General features: G+C 44.1%; 1 protein-coding gene across 2 annotated transcripts in view; it reads right to left on the bottom strand.

The window, feature by feature from the left end:
- LOC137372983 (PACRG-like protein) overlaps positions 1 to 13,588 on the bottom strand; it is a 150,380-nt gene that overhangs the window by 15,023 nt on the left and 121,769 nt on the right. Inside the window, exons 7-8 of one of the 2 annotated variants that reach the window (XM_068037582.1) lie at positions 3,604 to 3,684; positions 1,273 to 1,932 (exon numbers count right to left, since the gene is read on the bottom strand). In XM_068037582.1, coding sequence (XP_067893683.1) covers positions 1,882 to 1,932; positions 3,604 to 3,684 — 132 coding nt within the window. In that variant the 3' untranslated portion in view covers positions 1,273 to 1,881. Of the gene's footprint in view, positions 1 to 1,272; positions 1,933 to 3,603; positions 3,685 to 13,588 lie in introns of those variants that run through there. The other variant, XM_068037573.1, reaches the window with a different exon arrangement.

The raw sequence follows: 13,588 nt of genomic DNA on the forward strand, positions 1-13,588 counted from the left end.
TAAATATCAGATAGACTGAAGCCATTATCTTTTGTCCCTGCCACTAAGCTCCTTCCTTAGCCATCAACTCCAAAAAGGAGAGTGGAACTGGTTTGCACTGGAGTGCTGACTTGGGGCTGCATTAGAGGGCTGAAGTGGGAGTTTTGTGACTGAGGGAGTTCAGTGAGGAGGGAGCGAGGAGCTCCTTTCATTTCCTACCAGTCCTCAAAGAGCGTGAGGGGAGACGAGAGTTTCCAAAGAGCACAGCTGACTGGTGAGTAAGTCCTGGTGGGTATTTTTCAAAGTGGATTGAATTGTAAGTCATTGTTTTAGCAAGACTTAGTTGATTTTTTATTTATTATAATAGTTTTCAGACCAGGCAACATCCTGGTAAACCTCTTCTGTACCCTCTCCAAAGCCTCCACGTCCTTCTGGTAGTGTGGCGACCAGAATTGCACGCAATATTCGAAGTGTGGCCTAACCAAAGTTCTGTACAGCTGCAACATCTCTTGCCGATTTTTATACTCTATGCCCCGACCGATGAAGGCAAGCATGCTGTATGCCTTCTTGACTACCTTATCCACCTGCGTTGCCACTTTGTGACCTGTGGTCCTGTACGCCCAGATCTCTCTGCTGTCAATATTCCTAAGGGTTCTGCCATTTACTGTATACTTCCCACCTGCATTAGACCTTCCAAAATGCATTACCTCACATTTGTCCAGATTAAACTCCATCTGCCATTTCTCCGCCCAAGTCTCCAACTGATCCAAATCCTGCTGTATCCTTTGACAATCCTCATCACGATCCGCAACTCCACCAACCTTTGTGTCGTCCGCAAACTTACTAATCAGACCAGCTGCATTTTCCTCCAAATCATTTATATATATTACAAACAGCAAAGGTCCCAGCACTGATCCCTGCGGAACACCACTAGTCACATCCCTCCATTCAGAAAAGCACCCTTCCACTGCTACCCTCTGCCTTCTATGACCAAGCCAGTTCTGTATCCAACTTGCCAGCTCACCTCTGATCCCGTGTGACTTCACCTTTTGTACCAGTCTGCCATGAGGGACCTTGTCAAAGGCGTCTAGGGGTCCCTCTCAGCCTTCACCTGGTCTTACCATAAAAGGGTTTAATTTTAAACACACCATGTTTTTAGCTCCCCGTTGGTGAATCCTTGTTCACCACTTTCCAATTATAAGGCAAAGAAACTCGCACAAACAGGTTTTCTTAGGTTTAAAGAAGGTTGAAATTTATTAAACTTGAATTTAAACTCTAATTCGGTTGACGCCTACAGATACACGATGCGCCCATGCTAGCATGCATACGTGATACACACATGCAAATAGAGAGAGAAACGGAAGGAAAATAAAGTGGAAAGGCTTGAGGCAATATCTGAAGAATTTTTGTTACTGTTCTTCGAGCTCACTGTAGAGTCCTTGATTGTAGGTAGAACGTGCTTTTCGTTGGGTCCAGTATTCTTCTTAAACCTTGTTCGCTGTAGGAGACTTTCCTCTCTTGGAGTTCATGTGTCTTCAGTGGATTCAGCGGCTTGTGAGAAAGAGATGGGAGCAGACAGGAGCAATCTTATCAGTTCAGGAGCAAACAGTCTTTCTGAGTTCAAGCTCTCTGTGACGAGTTCAAAAAACCCTGGAATAACCAGTTAGTAATGTGACCAGCTGGTCCAAAGAGTCCTGGCCCCTGTGGATTGCATCACCCCAGTAGACCCTGGAATGTGCTTCCCCACCCTCTCACTGTCCAGTGATCAACATCCATTGTGGATTGAATATGTCAGGAAATGGGCTTTTGTCTCCACAAGCACTGTCTGTTAGTATGCAAATGTTCTTTCCAACCACAGCTGATCTGTTCAAGTCATTTCCTCACTCCAGCAACAGTTAAAAATCAATGTTCATATGACAAAACCAATGTGCCTCGTTCTTGGCAGGTACGGTCCTGCATGACACAATGCAAAGGATATTTGAAGCAGTCATACTAGCTCGCAACAAAAACACTTAAATTACTGGCACATTTCATGTACATGCAAGATCACCCTTGAGGCACAGGGTCAGAGACAGCAATTTTATGTTTGAGGCTCCTGGTGAATGTGTTTAGTTTAGTTTAGAGATACAGCACTGAAACAGGCCCTTCGGCCCAACGAGTCTGTGCCGACCAACATCCACCCATTTATACTAATCCTACACTAATCCCATATTCCTACCACATCCCCACCTGTCCCTATATTTCCCTACCACCTACCTATACTAGTGGCAATTTATAATGGCCAATTTACCTACCAACCTGCAAGTCTTTTGGCTTGTGGGAGGAAACCGGAGCACCCGGAGAAAACCCACGCAGACACAGGGAGAACTTGCAAACTCCACACAGGCAGTACCCAGAATTGAACCCGGGTCGCTGGAGCTGTGAGGCTGCGGTGCTAACCACTGCGCCACTGTGGGATTGTTCAAAGGGCTGCATAATGGTGGTAAGATATCATTTAGCATGTAGTTGGAGGGGTTTCTATCCCAGTGTCACCCTATTTTGTTGAATGCACAAATGTTAAGCTGTGACTGAACATAGACTTTGCTTGCATCATCAGGCTAAGACAGCAGACCGCCTCAAACTCCAGACTATTCTTAGCTTGGCTAGATTAGACCGACAGTTGCCACTGAAAGATCGTGAGCAACTGATGGTTATTCTTCAGACTGTCATACTATCTCCATTAACTACAGTACTTTATGCTAAGTTCAGTGGTTGAATTATCTGTATGTAGTTATTATTTGTCAGCTTTCATTCAGATGCTAAAAGATATGCTGAAGTTAAATCAGAATAGACAATCTCAATTTAAGTTTAAATCAACACAGTCACCAGTATAAAAGACAATCTTAGCCTATAAAGTGAACATGTTTTTGTGCAATTATAGCAGAATCCTTTAACATTGCAGCCAATATTGCTAATTGTCAGACGATGAAAGAGAATGCACACTAGAATAGAGGAGGCTATGGCAGGCCATCTGTGACGCTTGCACAATGTTCAAATCAGTATATACATTTTTAATTTATACATGCAACTGTGATCATGCTATTTCAGTAACAAGTTGCAGACATCCTTTTTTAGTAGCAAATTTCACTGTTAATATTCCAAAATGCCATGATCAAATCATAAAACTGTTTGAATATCAAGGGTAAGATTGAGAACGCTGCTTTATTTTGACTCTAAACTGCCCTGTCCCCCACCTGGCTCACATTAATTTTGTCTATATTTACAGTAAAATAGCTGGAGTGTATGACAAGCAGAATGGAACAGATACAAAGCACAATTGGGAATTGTTTGTAACATGTCTATTGGCAGGTGCTAGATATATATACCTGTTGGAACTCAACTCCTGCAGTGGGTGTACATTGGCACAATTTTGCTGCATTTGGAAAGGTGGATTTCAATCCATTTTTCACATAAGTACATTTATTGATCAACAGTAATTTCAAAACACCTTTGAGTGACCAGGGTTTTATAATCATTTGTATATTTGTAATTAGCTGAGCATTTTGAACTTGGAGTTTATAGCTCCACCAAAAAGCAAAGCAAGCTGAAGTGATTCAGCTTGTTTGTGACCATGCACACACTTACCTTTCCTCCATACTGTTCTAGTCTCTGCAGGGCACCTGTGATTAGCTGCTTAAGATTTTTGTCCATCAGTCTTTTTGACAGCTTTAATACACATCAAAAAGATATTAACATTCTTAGAGCTTTAAAATTAAGAAATGATTCCTTAACAAAAAACAGATTCCAAACCAAGTAAATTGACTGAATCTGTCCCACCATCAAAAGAAACTGCTCCAATTCTGATATTAACCAATATCTGGTGTTTGGTGCAGTAATGATCCCTTAGCATTCAAGTACCTAATGAGCTACTCAATCGATGAAAATCATGAAAGGTTCAACTTTTGTGGAAAGTAGCTGAACAAATGTCAAATTCCAATTTACCAACAACTCTGCACATTAATAGCCTCAGCAATAGAGAAAGGCTAGCAGAATTTTGGTGAGAAAGAATATGCTTCAAAGATGACAGCAAGGATGGCAGCATCACAAATAGTCAACACAGTCTCAACTACTCAGAAGACATAGCTGGAAGTCTGGAAGAGGAATCAGTGGGACAGCATTTTGGTAGTAGGATCATAATTCAGTTAGATTTCATGCAGTTACAGCAAGGGAGAATGATAGACCCAAAGTGAAAGTTTTAAATTGGGGAAAGGCCAATTTTTACGAAGCTGGAATGTGATTTGGCAATGGTGGACTGGAAACAGCTACTTGAAGGTAAATCAGAGTCAGAGCAATGGGAGGCATTCAATAAGGAGATATACAGCATTCAGAACAAATATGTTCCTACAAATCTAGGCCCCCCTGAATGCCAAAGAGCAGACAGTGTAGTAGTTAATGATGTAAAGAAACGCACAAAGGTGCTGCATAGCGTAATAGCACAGCACATGCAACAAAATGAAAGAAAGTAGTAATTTTTAACAGGTGACTATGTAAAATGTTGCACTGGTACAGAAAATCATTAGCAATGAAGTACTAAGGGATTCCATGTGAAAGGGTTAAGACAACAGAGATTGGAAGTGTACAAAACTATTAGAGTCATAGAGAGATACAGCGCTGAAACAGGTCCTTCGGCCCACTGAGTCTGTGCCGACCAACAACCACCCATTTATACTAATCCTACATTAATCCCATATTCCATACCACATCCCCACCATTCTCCTACCACCTACCTACACTAGGGCCAATTTACCTGTCAACCTGCAAGTTTTTGGCTGTGGGAGGAAACCGGAGCACCCGGCGGAAACCCATGTGGTCACAAGGAGAACTTGCAAACTCCGCACAGGCAATACCCAGAACCGAAACTGGGTCGCTGGAACTGTGAGGCTGCGGTGCTAACCACTGTGCCACCCTATTAATTGTATACTCTATAATTTGCATATGTTACATTCACATATCCGTACATATTCACAGTGCACAAACATATAATACATTTAATATTATACCCCAAATGATAAATTATATTTAAATTATATAAAACTTTGTCTCATCTGTTCTCTTCACCGATGTATAATCAGGCATACACGAAATTACTCCTCAAGCCATGAGCCAATCCTACTTGAAGCAGGCATTAGAACAGATTGATGCACGCACTACAGTTAAAAAACTAAAAATTAAAAGCTAAGCATAAATAGGAGAGAAGGTCCAGGACAATGTGCGAATCTGAACAGAGGTGCTAGTATTTATTCAGCGAATCAAAAAATAACAAAAACAAAAGTGAGGTCACAGGATAGTAGTTAAGCGATCAGATGGTAAGTTTTACTGTTGCCTTTTTTCTCTCTAAGTTAGGGCAGTGGGTTAAACTAAGGAATTTAGTTAGTAGTCTAACAAATAGAGGCATGACAAAGCACCTCAGTCCTGTTGAATGCATTTCCTGTACCATGTGGTAAATCCAGGATGCTTCTCATGTCCTGGACAAACACATGTGCAGCAAATGTGGTCAGCTGGAGGAGCTTAACCTCCAAACTTTGGAATTTCAGATGTTTTGGAGCTTGAGCAGCAGATGACATTATTGTGGTGCATCCATGAGATTCAGAGTCATGTGAATAGCGCATTTCAGGAAGTGGTCACCCAGCAGCTTAAAGAGTGTGCAGGGAGAGGGGGATTGGGTGACTGCCAGACAGACGAGGAGGACCAGACAGGTAGTGCAGGAGTCCCCCGAGTGCATTTCACTCTCTAACCAGTATCCAGTTATGACTTTGAATAATTATGAGTGCAATGGTTCTTCTCAAGACTGCAACTAAAGCCAAGGCCACAGCACCATGTTGGCTCAGCCGTACCGGGGAGGGGATAGGGAGGAAAGAAGTCAGGAAAGCAACAGTAATAGGGCAACAGACAAGCATTTATGCAGCCACAATCATGACTCCAAGATGGTATGTTGTTTCCTTATTGTTAAGGTCAAAGATGTTACTAAGCAGCTGCAGAACATTCTGAGGGGGAGGGTGAAAAGCCAGAGGTCATGGTCTATATTGGTACTGTTACAACCAGGTGAGAAAGGGGTCTGGGGGTTCCCTCTCAGCCTTTGCCTGGTTTAACTGTAACAGAGATTAATTTATAAACACCATGCTTTTAGCTTCCCCTCAGGTGAATCCTTGTTCACTGCTTTCCAATTGTAAGGCAAAGAAATCAATCAGACAGGTTTTCTTAGATTTAAACAAGAAAGGTGGAAGTTTATTAATCTTAAACTCTAATTCGGTTAATGACTATGAATACGCAAAGCAACCACGCTAGCATGCATACGTGATAACCACACACGCAGATAGAGACTGAAAAAGTAGAAAGAATAAAGGGAAAAAGTTTGAGGCAATAGCTAGGTTTCTATTTATGGTCCTTAGAGTGCAATGTAGAGTCTTTGGTTGTCGCTAAGTCTTGCCGTTTTGTTGGGGCCCAGTGCACGTTTTAAAACCTGTTTTGATGTAGGAATCTTTTCTCTCTTGAGGTTTAAGTGACTTCAGTGGATCTGCAGATCAGTGAAAAAGAAAGAGCGCGCCAGCCAGGAGAGAGGATCTTGTTCCAAATTCAGTTGTAATCTGCATTCTGACCCAAACTGTTCTGTGAGCAGTTCAAAACCAGACCTAGGCCAGCAGGTTAGTCATGTGACTCGCTTTTTTAACAAACTCCTGCGTTTGTGGATTCCAAAGTTCTTGGTGGTGGGGGGGTGGGGGGGGTGGTGTAGTGCTGTCTCTTACAAGAAGATATGGATCACCATTGCCCAGATCAATCTCTGTTAATTGAATCAGTGAGTAGTGCCCATTGTCTCTCCAAGCACTGTCTCTTAGTATGCAAATGCTTTCTAGCCACTGCTGATCTCTTTAAACAAGTCATCTCTTCACTTCAGCAACAGTTTAAAATTTATGTTCATGTGATGAAATTAATGTGCCTCATTCTTGGCAGGTGGGGGTCTTCATAACAATACAAATGGCATAGGTACAAAGAGGGATCGTAGAGAGCTAGGAACATTAAAAAGGACGTCAAAAGATAGTCATTTCTAGAATACTTGCAGTGCCACGTGCCAGTGAATACAGAAATAGGAGGACAGTGCAGATGAATGTGTGGCTGAAGTGATGGTGTAGGAGGGAGGGCTTTAGATTCCTGGGGCATTGAGACCAGCTCTGGGGGAGGTGGGACCTGTACAATATGGATAGGTTGCATCTTAAGGCCGGGATTAATTTTTGTGCTGTGAAGTTTGCTAGTACTATTGGGGACAGTTTAAACAAGTTTAGCGGGGGATAGTAACCAGAGTATAGATTCAGAAGGGAGGGAAACAAAGCTGGAAATGGAAGGCAGAAAATGTGAGTATGGAAGGCAGAGAAAACAAAGGCTAGCAAATAAACAAAAAAAGAAATTGTTTAGTGATTAACGGTATATACCTCAATGCAAGGAGTTAAGTGAATAAAGCACGAGTTGAGGGCACGGATAGACACTTGAAAGGTATATCATGACTATTAATGAAACATGGTTTAAAGAAGGGCGGAATGGCAATTCAACATTCCTAGTTACAGGATTTTCAGGCGGGGCAGAGAGGGGGATAAAAATGGAGGGGTTGTTGCAATATTGGCTGAAGAAACAATTGAAGCTGTGAGGAGGAGTGATATGCTGGAAGGATTATGAGGAGGCCATATGGGTTAAACTGAGGAACAAAAAGGGGCAGTCACACAGCTGGTACTGTGGTATAGACCACCAAAGAGCCAGAGGGAGGTAGAAGAGCAAATAGGTAGGAAAATAGCTGAGAATTGAAGAATCTAAAAGGCAGCAATAGTAAGGGATTTAAATATTAACTGGGATAAAATCACTGTAAAAAGGTATAGTGGGTTCTTAAAATGAATTCAGGAGAGCTTTCTTAGCTAGCAGGTAGTAAAAGTCCAACAAGAGGCAGTTCTGGACTTAGTTTTAGGGAATGAAGCTGAGCAGATGGAAGGAGTATCAGTGGGAGTGATCATAATTCAGTCAGATTTAGAGTAGTTATAGCAAGGGAGAAAGACAGACCCAGAGTAAAAGTTTTCAATTGGGGAAAGGCCAGTTTTACTAAGCTGGAATGTGATTTGGCATAGGTGGACTAGAAACAGCTACTTGAAGGTAAATCAGAGTCACAGCAGTAGGAGGCATTCAAGGAGGGGGTGTTCAGGACAAATATGTTCCCATAAGGAAAAAAAGGATAGGACTCCCAAATCTAGGCCTGCTCGATGGTTGCTCAGGTGGACCTGTGGCAGATTGTGTCACTCCGCTGCTGCAGTGCGAAGGTTCCTCGAAGCATGAGTAGCCACATCTTCAGTTGGCCGCCCTGGTCCTCGAGAATCCATCCCTGAAGGCGAGTGGGATCCTGAAAAGCTCCAGCACCTGGGACTGCTGAAGTATGTAGGCATCGTGGCTGCTTCTCGGGAAGCGGGTACACACCTGCAAGATGTGCTTCTGGTGGTCGCAGATCAGTTGTACATTGTGCGAGTGGAAGCCTTTCCTGTTGCTGAAGACAGTTTGCTGTTTCGTGGGAGCCTTGATGGCCACATATGTGCAGTAGATGACACCTTGCACCTGGGGGAATCCAGCGATGGCCGTGAAGCCGACGGCCCTTTCCACCTGATTGCCAGGGTTGGTCTGGTACTGCACATACTCGCCAGCCTCAAGAACAAGACATTGGTCACCTCCTTGATGTAGCAGTGGGCTGCTGGCTGGCAGACCCCAAACATGTTCCCAGTGGATCCCTGGAAAGAGCCAGACGCGTAGAAATTGAGTGCCATGGTGATTTTCAGGGCGACAGGACGTGGGTGTCCACCGAAGCCCATAAGTTGCAGCTAGTCCTGCAGCATGGCGCATAAGCCTGGAGATCGGCAATCTTCACTGATACGGACACTCAAGACATCTGGAGCTGAAGCGAGTCCGATACACTGTCCGGCATAGATAGGCACTTCTTGGCATGGCTGGCTACTGCCGCTCTCTTATTGGAACTTCATGGGTAGGCCCAGTCAAATTCTGGCCTCCCTCCCTCTGAGCTGACCTCTGAGCAAGGCACAGGGGTCACAAAGACAGGGTGTATAAGATCCATGCCAGCTGATTTTTACTCCTCCCATGCACCATCCTTACAGAAACAGACTTGTCTTGGGAACTTCCTGTTGCTGCTCCCCTCTGAATATGCGCTAATACTCTTCAGTACCCACCCTTACAGAGAGCTCAGCACTTGAGAATTGCCCACACAACTCTGCACCCCAGAGTGTGTCCACCCAACTCTTGCACCAGAGTGCGCGCCCAACCTACTGTTGTACCCAAGAGCATGCCCACCTCACCTTTGCACCCGAGGACATGCCCAGCCTACCCTTGCACCCGAGAGCACGCCCAGCCTACCCTACCCTTGCACCCGAGAGCCCAGCACTGCAAGCCGACAAAGGCCGCCATTCCCCCCTCTTCCCTTATCCACAGCTCCCTATGGCTGCCTTCCCACGGTGGCACTGAGGCGTCGCCTCGATGCCACCACCTTTAAATGGCCGGGGATCTGAAGGCACCTGATCCCCGTGTGCTGTTGACTAAATCTGAAACCCTTCATAAAATTGGCTTCAATTCAGTCCAAATGCATTCTAACTAGCTGTTCACCAATGCAAATTGCAGTCCCACCACTGACAAAATCTGAAACTGACGTCCATCCATGCCTCCACTCCCACTGGCCGGATAAAATCTAGCCCATAGAGTCATAAGGCAGGATTTTTGTCTCCTGACGGGGTTGAGTACAGAGGCAGCCGTGCATGAAAATTTGCACCGCCAGCTGGCGTGCCAATTTGCCAGCATCATCCTGTGTCCTGGCCATTTTCTTGAAGGCAGGTAGCCAATTAAGGGTATTTAAAGGCCTATTAAGGCATATTGGCAGAGGCCGACTGGAATTTTCCAGTCAGCCTCCAGGACCCTCGAGGTGTCGGGGCCTAGACTGGGGCCCAGTGCTGCAGGCAGGCTTTGAGGCCCTCCCTGCCTGCCTGCCTGGCCACAGGCCACCTTGTGGAGGGGCTGGTGGCCCAGCTACTGAGGCAATTTTTAATTTATCAGTTTAAAAGCTGGAGAGAGGGCAGTTCAAGAAGGAGGCACCCTCTTTTCTAAAAAGGCAAGCTGCTGTTTTTTCTGAGCTGGAGGGCCTCCTAAAGCCTCTCCAGCTTCGAAAGCCCGCCCGACATTCATAATTGGATGTAGAGCCCACCCTCTGGTCACTAATCGGCCTTGACGATGCACAGCAATCCAGTCAGTTCCATTCCGCCACTCTTATTGCCGCAACCCTGCAAGTTTATTTCCCTCAAGTGCTTATCCAATTTCCTTTTGAAATCATTCATTGTGTCCGCTTCCACCACCCTCAAGACAGCAAGTTCCAGGTCATTACCACTCACTACTTAAAAAAGTTCTTCCTCACATCCCCACTGTTTCCCTTGCCCTAGACCTTAAATCTGTGTCCACGAGTCCTCGTACCATTAGCTGATGGGAGCAGCTTTTCTTTCTCTACCTTATTTAAACCTGTCATAATGTTGTACACTTCTATCAAATCTCTCCTCAATCTCCTTTGCTCCCAGGAGAACTACTCCAGCTTCTCCAACATAGCTAAAATCCCTCATCCCTGGAACTATTCTCTTAAGGACCCTCACATCCTTGGCCACATGGTGACCAGAACTGGACACTATGCTCTAGTTGTGGCCTAAACATAGTTTTATAAAGGTTCAACATAAAACTTTCCTGCTTTTGTACTCAACACCTCTATTTATGAAGTCCAAGATCCCTTATGCTTTGCTAATTACTCTCTCAATATGTCCTGCCACCTTCAAAGATCTATGCATATGAAATTCTAGGTCCCTCTGTATTTGTACACTCTTTAGAACTGTGCCATTAAGTATAATTTGCCTCTCCCTATCCCTTCTGCCAAAATGCATCACCTCACACTGCTCTTTATTAAATTCCATCAGCCACCTGTCTGCCCATTTTGTTAGCCTGTCTATGTCCTGCTGCAGTCCATTGGCATCATCCTCACTGTTTGCCACATCTCCAAGTTTGGTATCTTTGACAAATTTTGAGAATTTATTCTGCATTCCAATATCCAAGTTATCAAAAAAAAACAGTGGTATCAGCACTGAACCTTGGGGAACACCATTGTCTACGATTCCAGTCTGAAAAACAACCATTTACCACCACTCACTATTTTCTGACCTTAAAGCAATTTTTTTAAATCCATGAGCCTTAATTTTGGTAAACAGCCTTTCAAGTAGTACTTTGTCAAACTCTTTCCTAAAATCCATATAGACAACATCCATTGCAGTCCCTTCATCAACCATCTCTATTACTTCATCAAATAATTAATTTAGTCCAGCATGATCTGCCTTTTACAAATCCGTGCTGGCTTTCCTTAATTAACTCAAATCTCTCCAATTGCCTATTGATTTTTACAGAATCACAATTGTTACAGTGCAGAAGGTGGCCATTTGGCCCATCGTGTCCACACCAGCTCTCCAAATGAGCAATTCACCTAATGCCATTCCCCCACCTTCTCCTTCTAACCCTGCCCATTCTCCTTTTCAGATAACAATCCAATTCCCTTTTGAATGCCTCGATTGAACCTGCCTCCACCACATTCTCAGGCAATACACTCCTGATCCTAACCACTCAGTGCATGAAAAAGTTTATCCTCATGTCACTTTTGCTTCTTTTGCCAATCACTTTAAATCTGTGCCCTCTCTTTCTCAATCCTTTCAGCCCTACTCCACCTTTTACTATTTATATACCAACAGAAGACTTTGGAATTCCCTTTTATGTTAGCTGCCAGTCCCTTTTCATACTCTTTGTTTCTCTTATTTGTCCTTTCACTTCCTCTCAACTTTCTATATTCAACCTGGTTTTCCATTGTATTATCTACTTGACATCTGTCATCAGCACTCTTTTTCTTCTTCATCTCTATCTCTTATGTCATCCAGGGAGTTCTGAATTTGTTTGATCTACCTTTCCTCTTCAAAGGAATATACTTTGACTGTGCCTGAACTATCTCTTCCTTGAAGGTAGTCCCTTGTTCAACTACTGTTTTTCCTTCCAACCTTTGATTCCAATTTATTTGGCCCAGATCCATTCTTACCCCACTCAAGTTGGCTTTACCCCAGTTAATTATTCTTACTCTAGATTGTTCTTTGCCCTTTTCCATAACCAACCTAAACCTTATTATACAATGATCACTGTCCCCTAAATGTTCTCCTACTGATATTTGATCCACTTGGCCCACCTCATTCCCAAGAACCAGGTCCAGCAGTGCATCCCCTCTTGTTGGACTGGAAACATACTGCTGTAAAATATTTTCCTGAACATACTCTAGGAACTTTTTCCCCTCTCTGCCCTTTACACTACTACTAGCCCAGTCTATATTTGGATAATTAAAGCCCCCATTATAACTATTCTATAATTCTTGCATCTCTCTGTAATATCCTTGCAAATTTGTTCCTCTTCATCCTTTCCACTAGTTGGTGACCTATAGACTACATCGAGCAATGTAATTGCACTTTTTTTGTTCCTTAGCTCTAGCAAAATATATTCTGTCCTTGATCCCTCAGGATGTCCTCCCTCTCCAGCACTGCAATGCTCTCAATCAATATTGCCACTCCTCCCCTTTTCTTCCTTTACTATCATTCTTGAACACCTTGTACGCAGGAATATTTAACATATTCAGGAACCGCTCTGTGATATCCGTTACCCTTGCACCAGGGAGGCAATATACCATCCTGGAATCATGTCTGCGACCACAGAAACGCCTAACTGTTCCTCTAACCACAGAATCCCCTACCACCATTGCCCTCTTGTCTCTTTCTCCATCCCAACACAGCTGAGTCACCCATGATATTCCGGTTATGACTCGCGGTGCATTCTCCAGAGGAACTGAATACTGGTCAGAAAGTGGGATGTCCTCTGGCGAAGGTGGGATCTGTATAAGATGGACGGGTTGCACCTGAACCGGAGTGTGACCAACATCCTTGGGAGGTTTGCTAGTGCTGTTGGGGGGTGGGGAGTTTAAACTAATTTGGCAGGGGGATGGGATACAGAGTGGAAGCATAGTAGGAGCGATGTACAAATATAGAAGAGAGGCTAAGTCAGTCTGGAGGCCAGAGTAAATGTAGACCTGTTGAGTCTCAAGCAAATAATGCAAGGTTGGATTGTATCTATTTTAATGCAAGGAGTCTTACTGGTAAGGCAGATGAATTGAGGCCATTGATTAACACCAATCCATCACAGCTGCCGCCCACCGACCAATCAGCACACAGAATTACAGTGGTGTCACTATTTGTTTTTTTTTCACTAAATCCAAACAGAGCGCACGCAGAAACAGTCAGAGAGCCTGCCACTGCCGCAGACGTCAGGTAGGTGAAGGGCCTTGAGCCCCGCTCTTTATTTTGTAGTTCTTCAGCCCTGTTCCTTTCAGTTCCGCCGCTGCCCCAAGTTGTATGGAAACACAGGCCTTAGTGGGCCTTGCTGCAGCTGCTAGAGCAGTAGCATCAAACTGTGAAGTCACTTGGCCCTAAAC

The sequence above is a fragment of the Heterodontus francisci genome, chromosome 1 (assembly GCF_036365525.1).
Source record: "Heterodontus francisci isolate sHetFra1 chromosome 1, sHetFra1.hap1, whole genome shotgun sequence".
NCBI lineage: Eukaryota > Metazoa > Chordata > Chondrichthyes > Heterodontiformes > Heterodontidae > Heterodontus > Heterodontus francisci.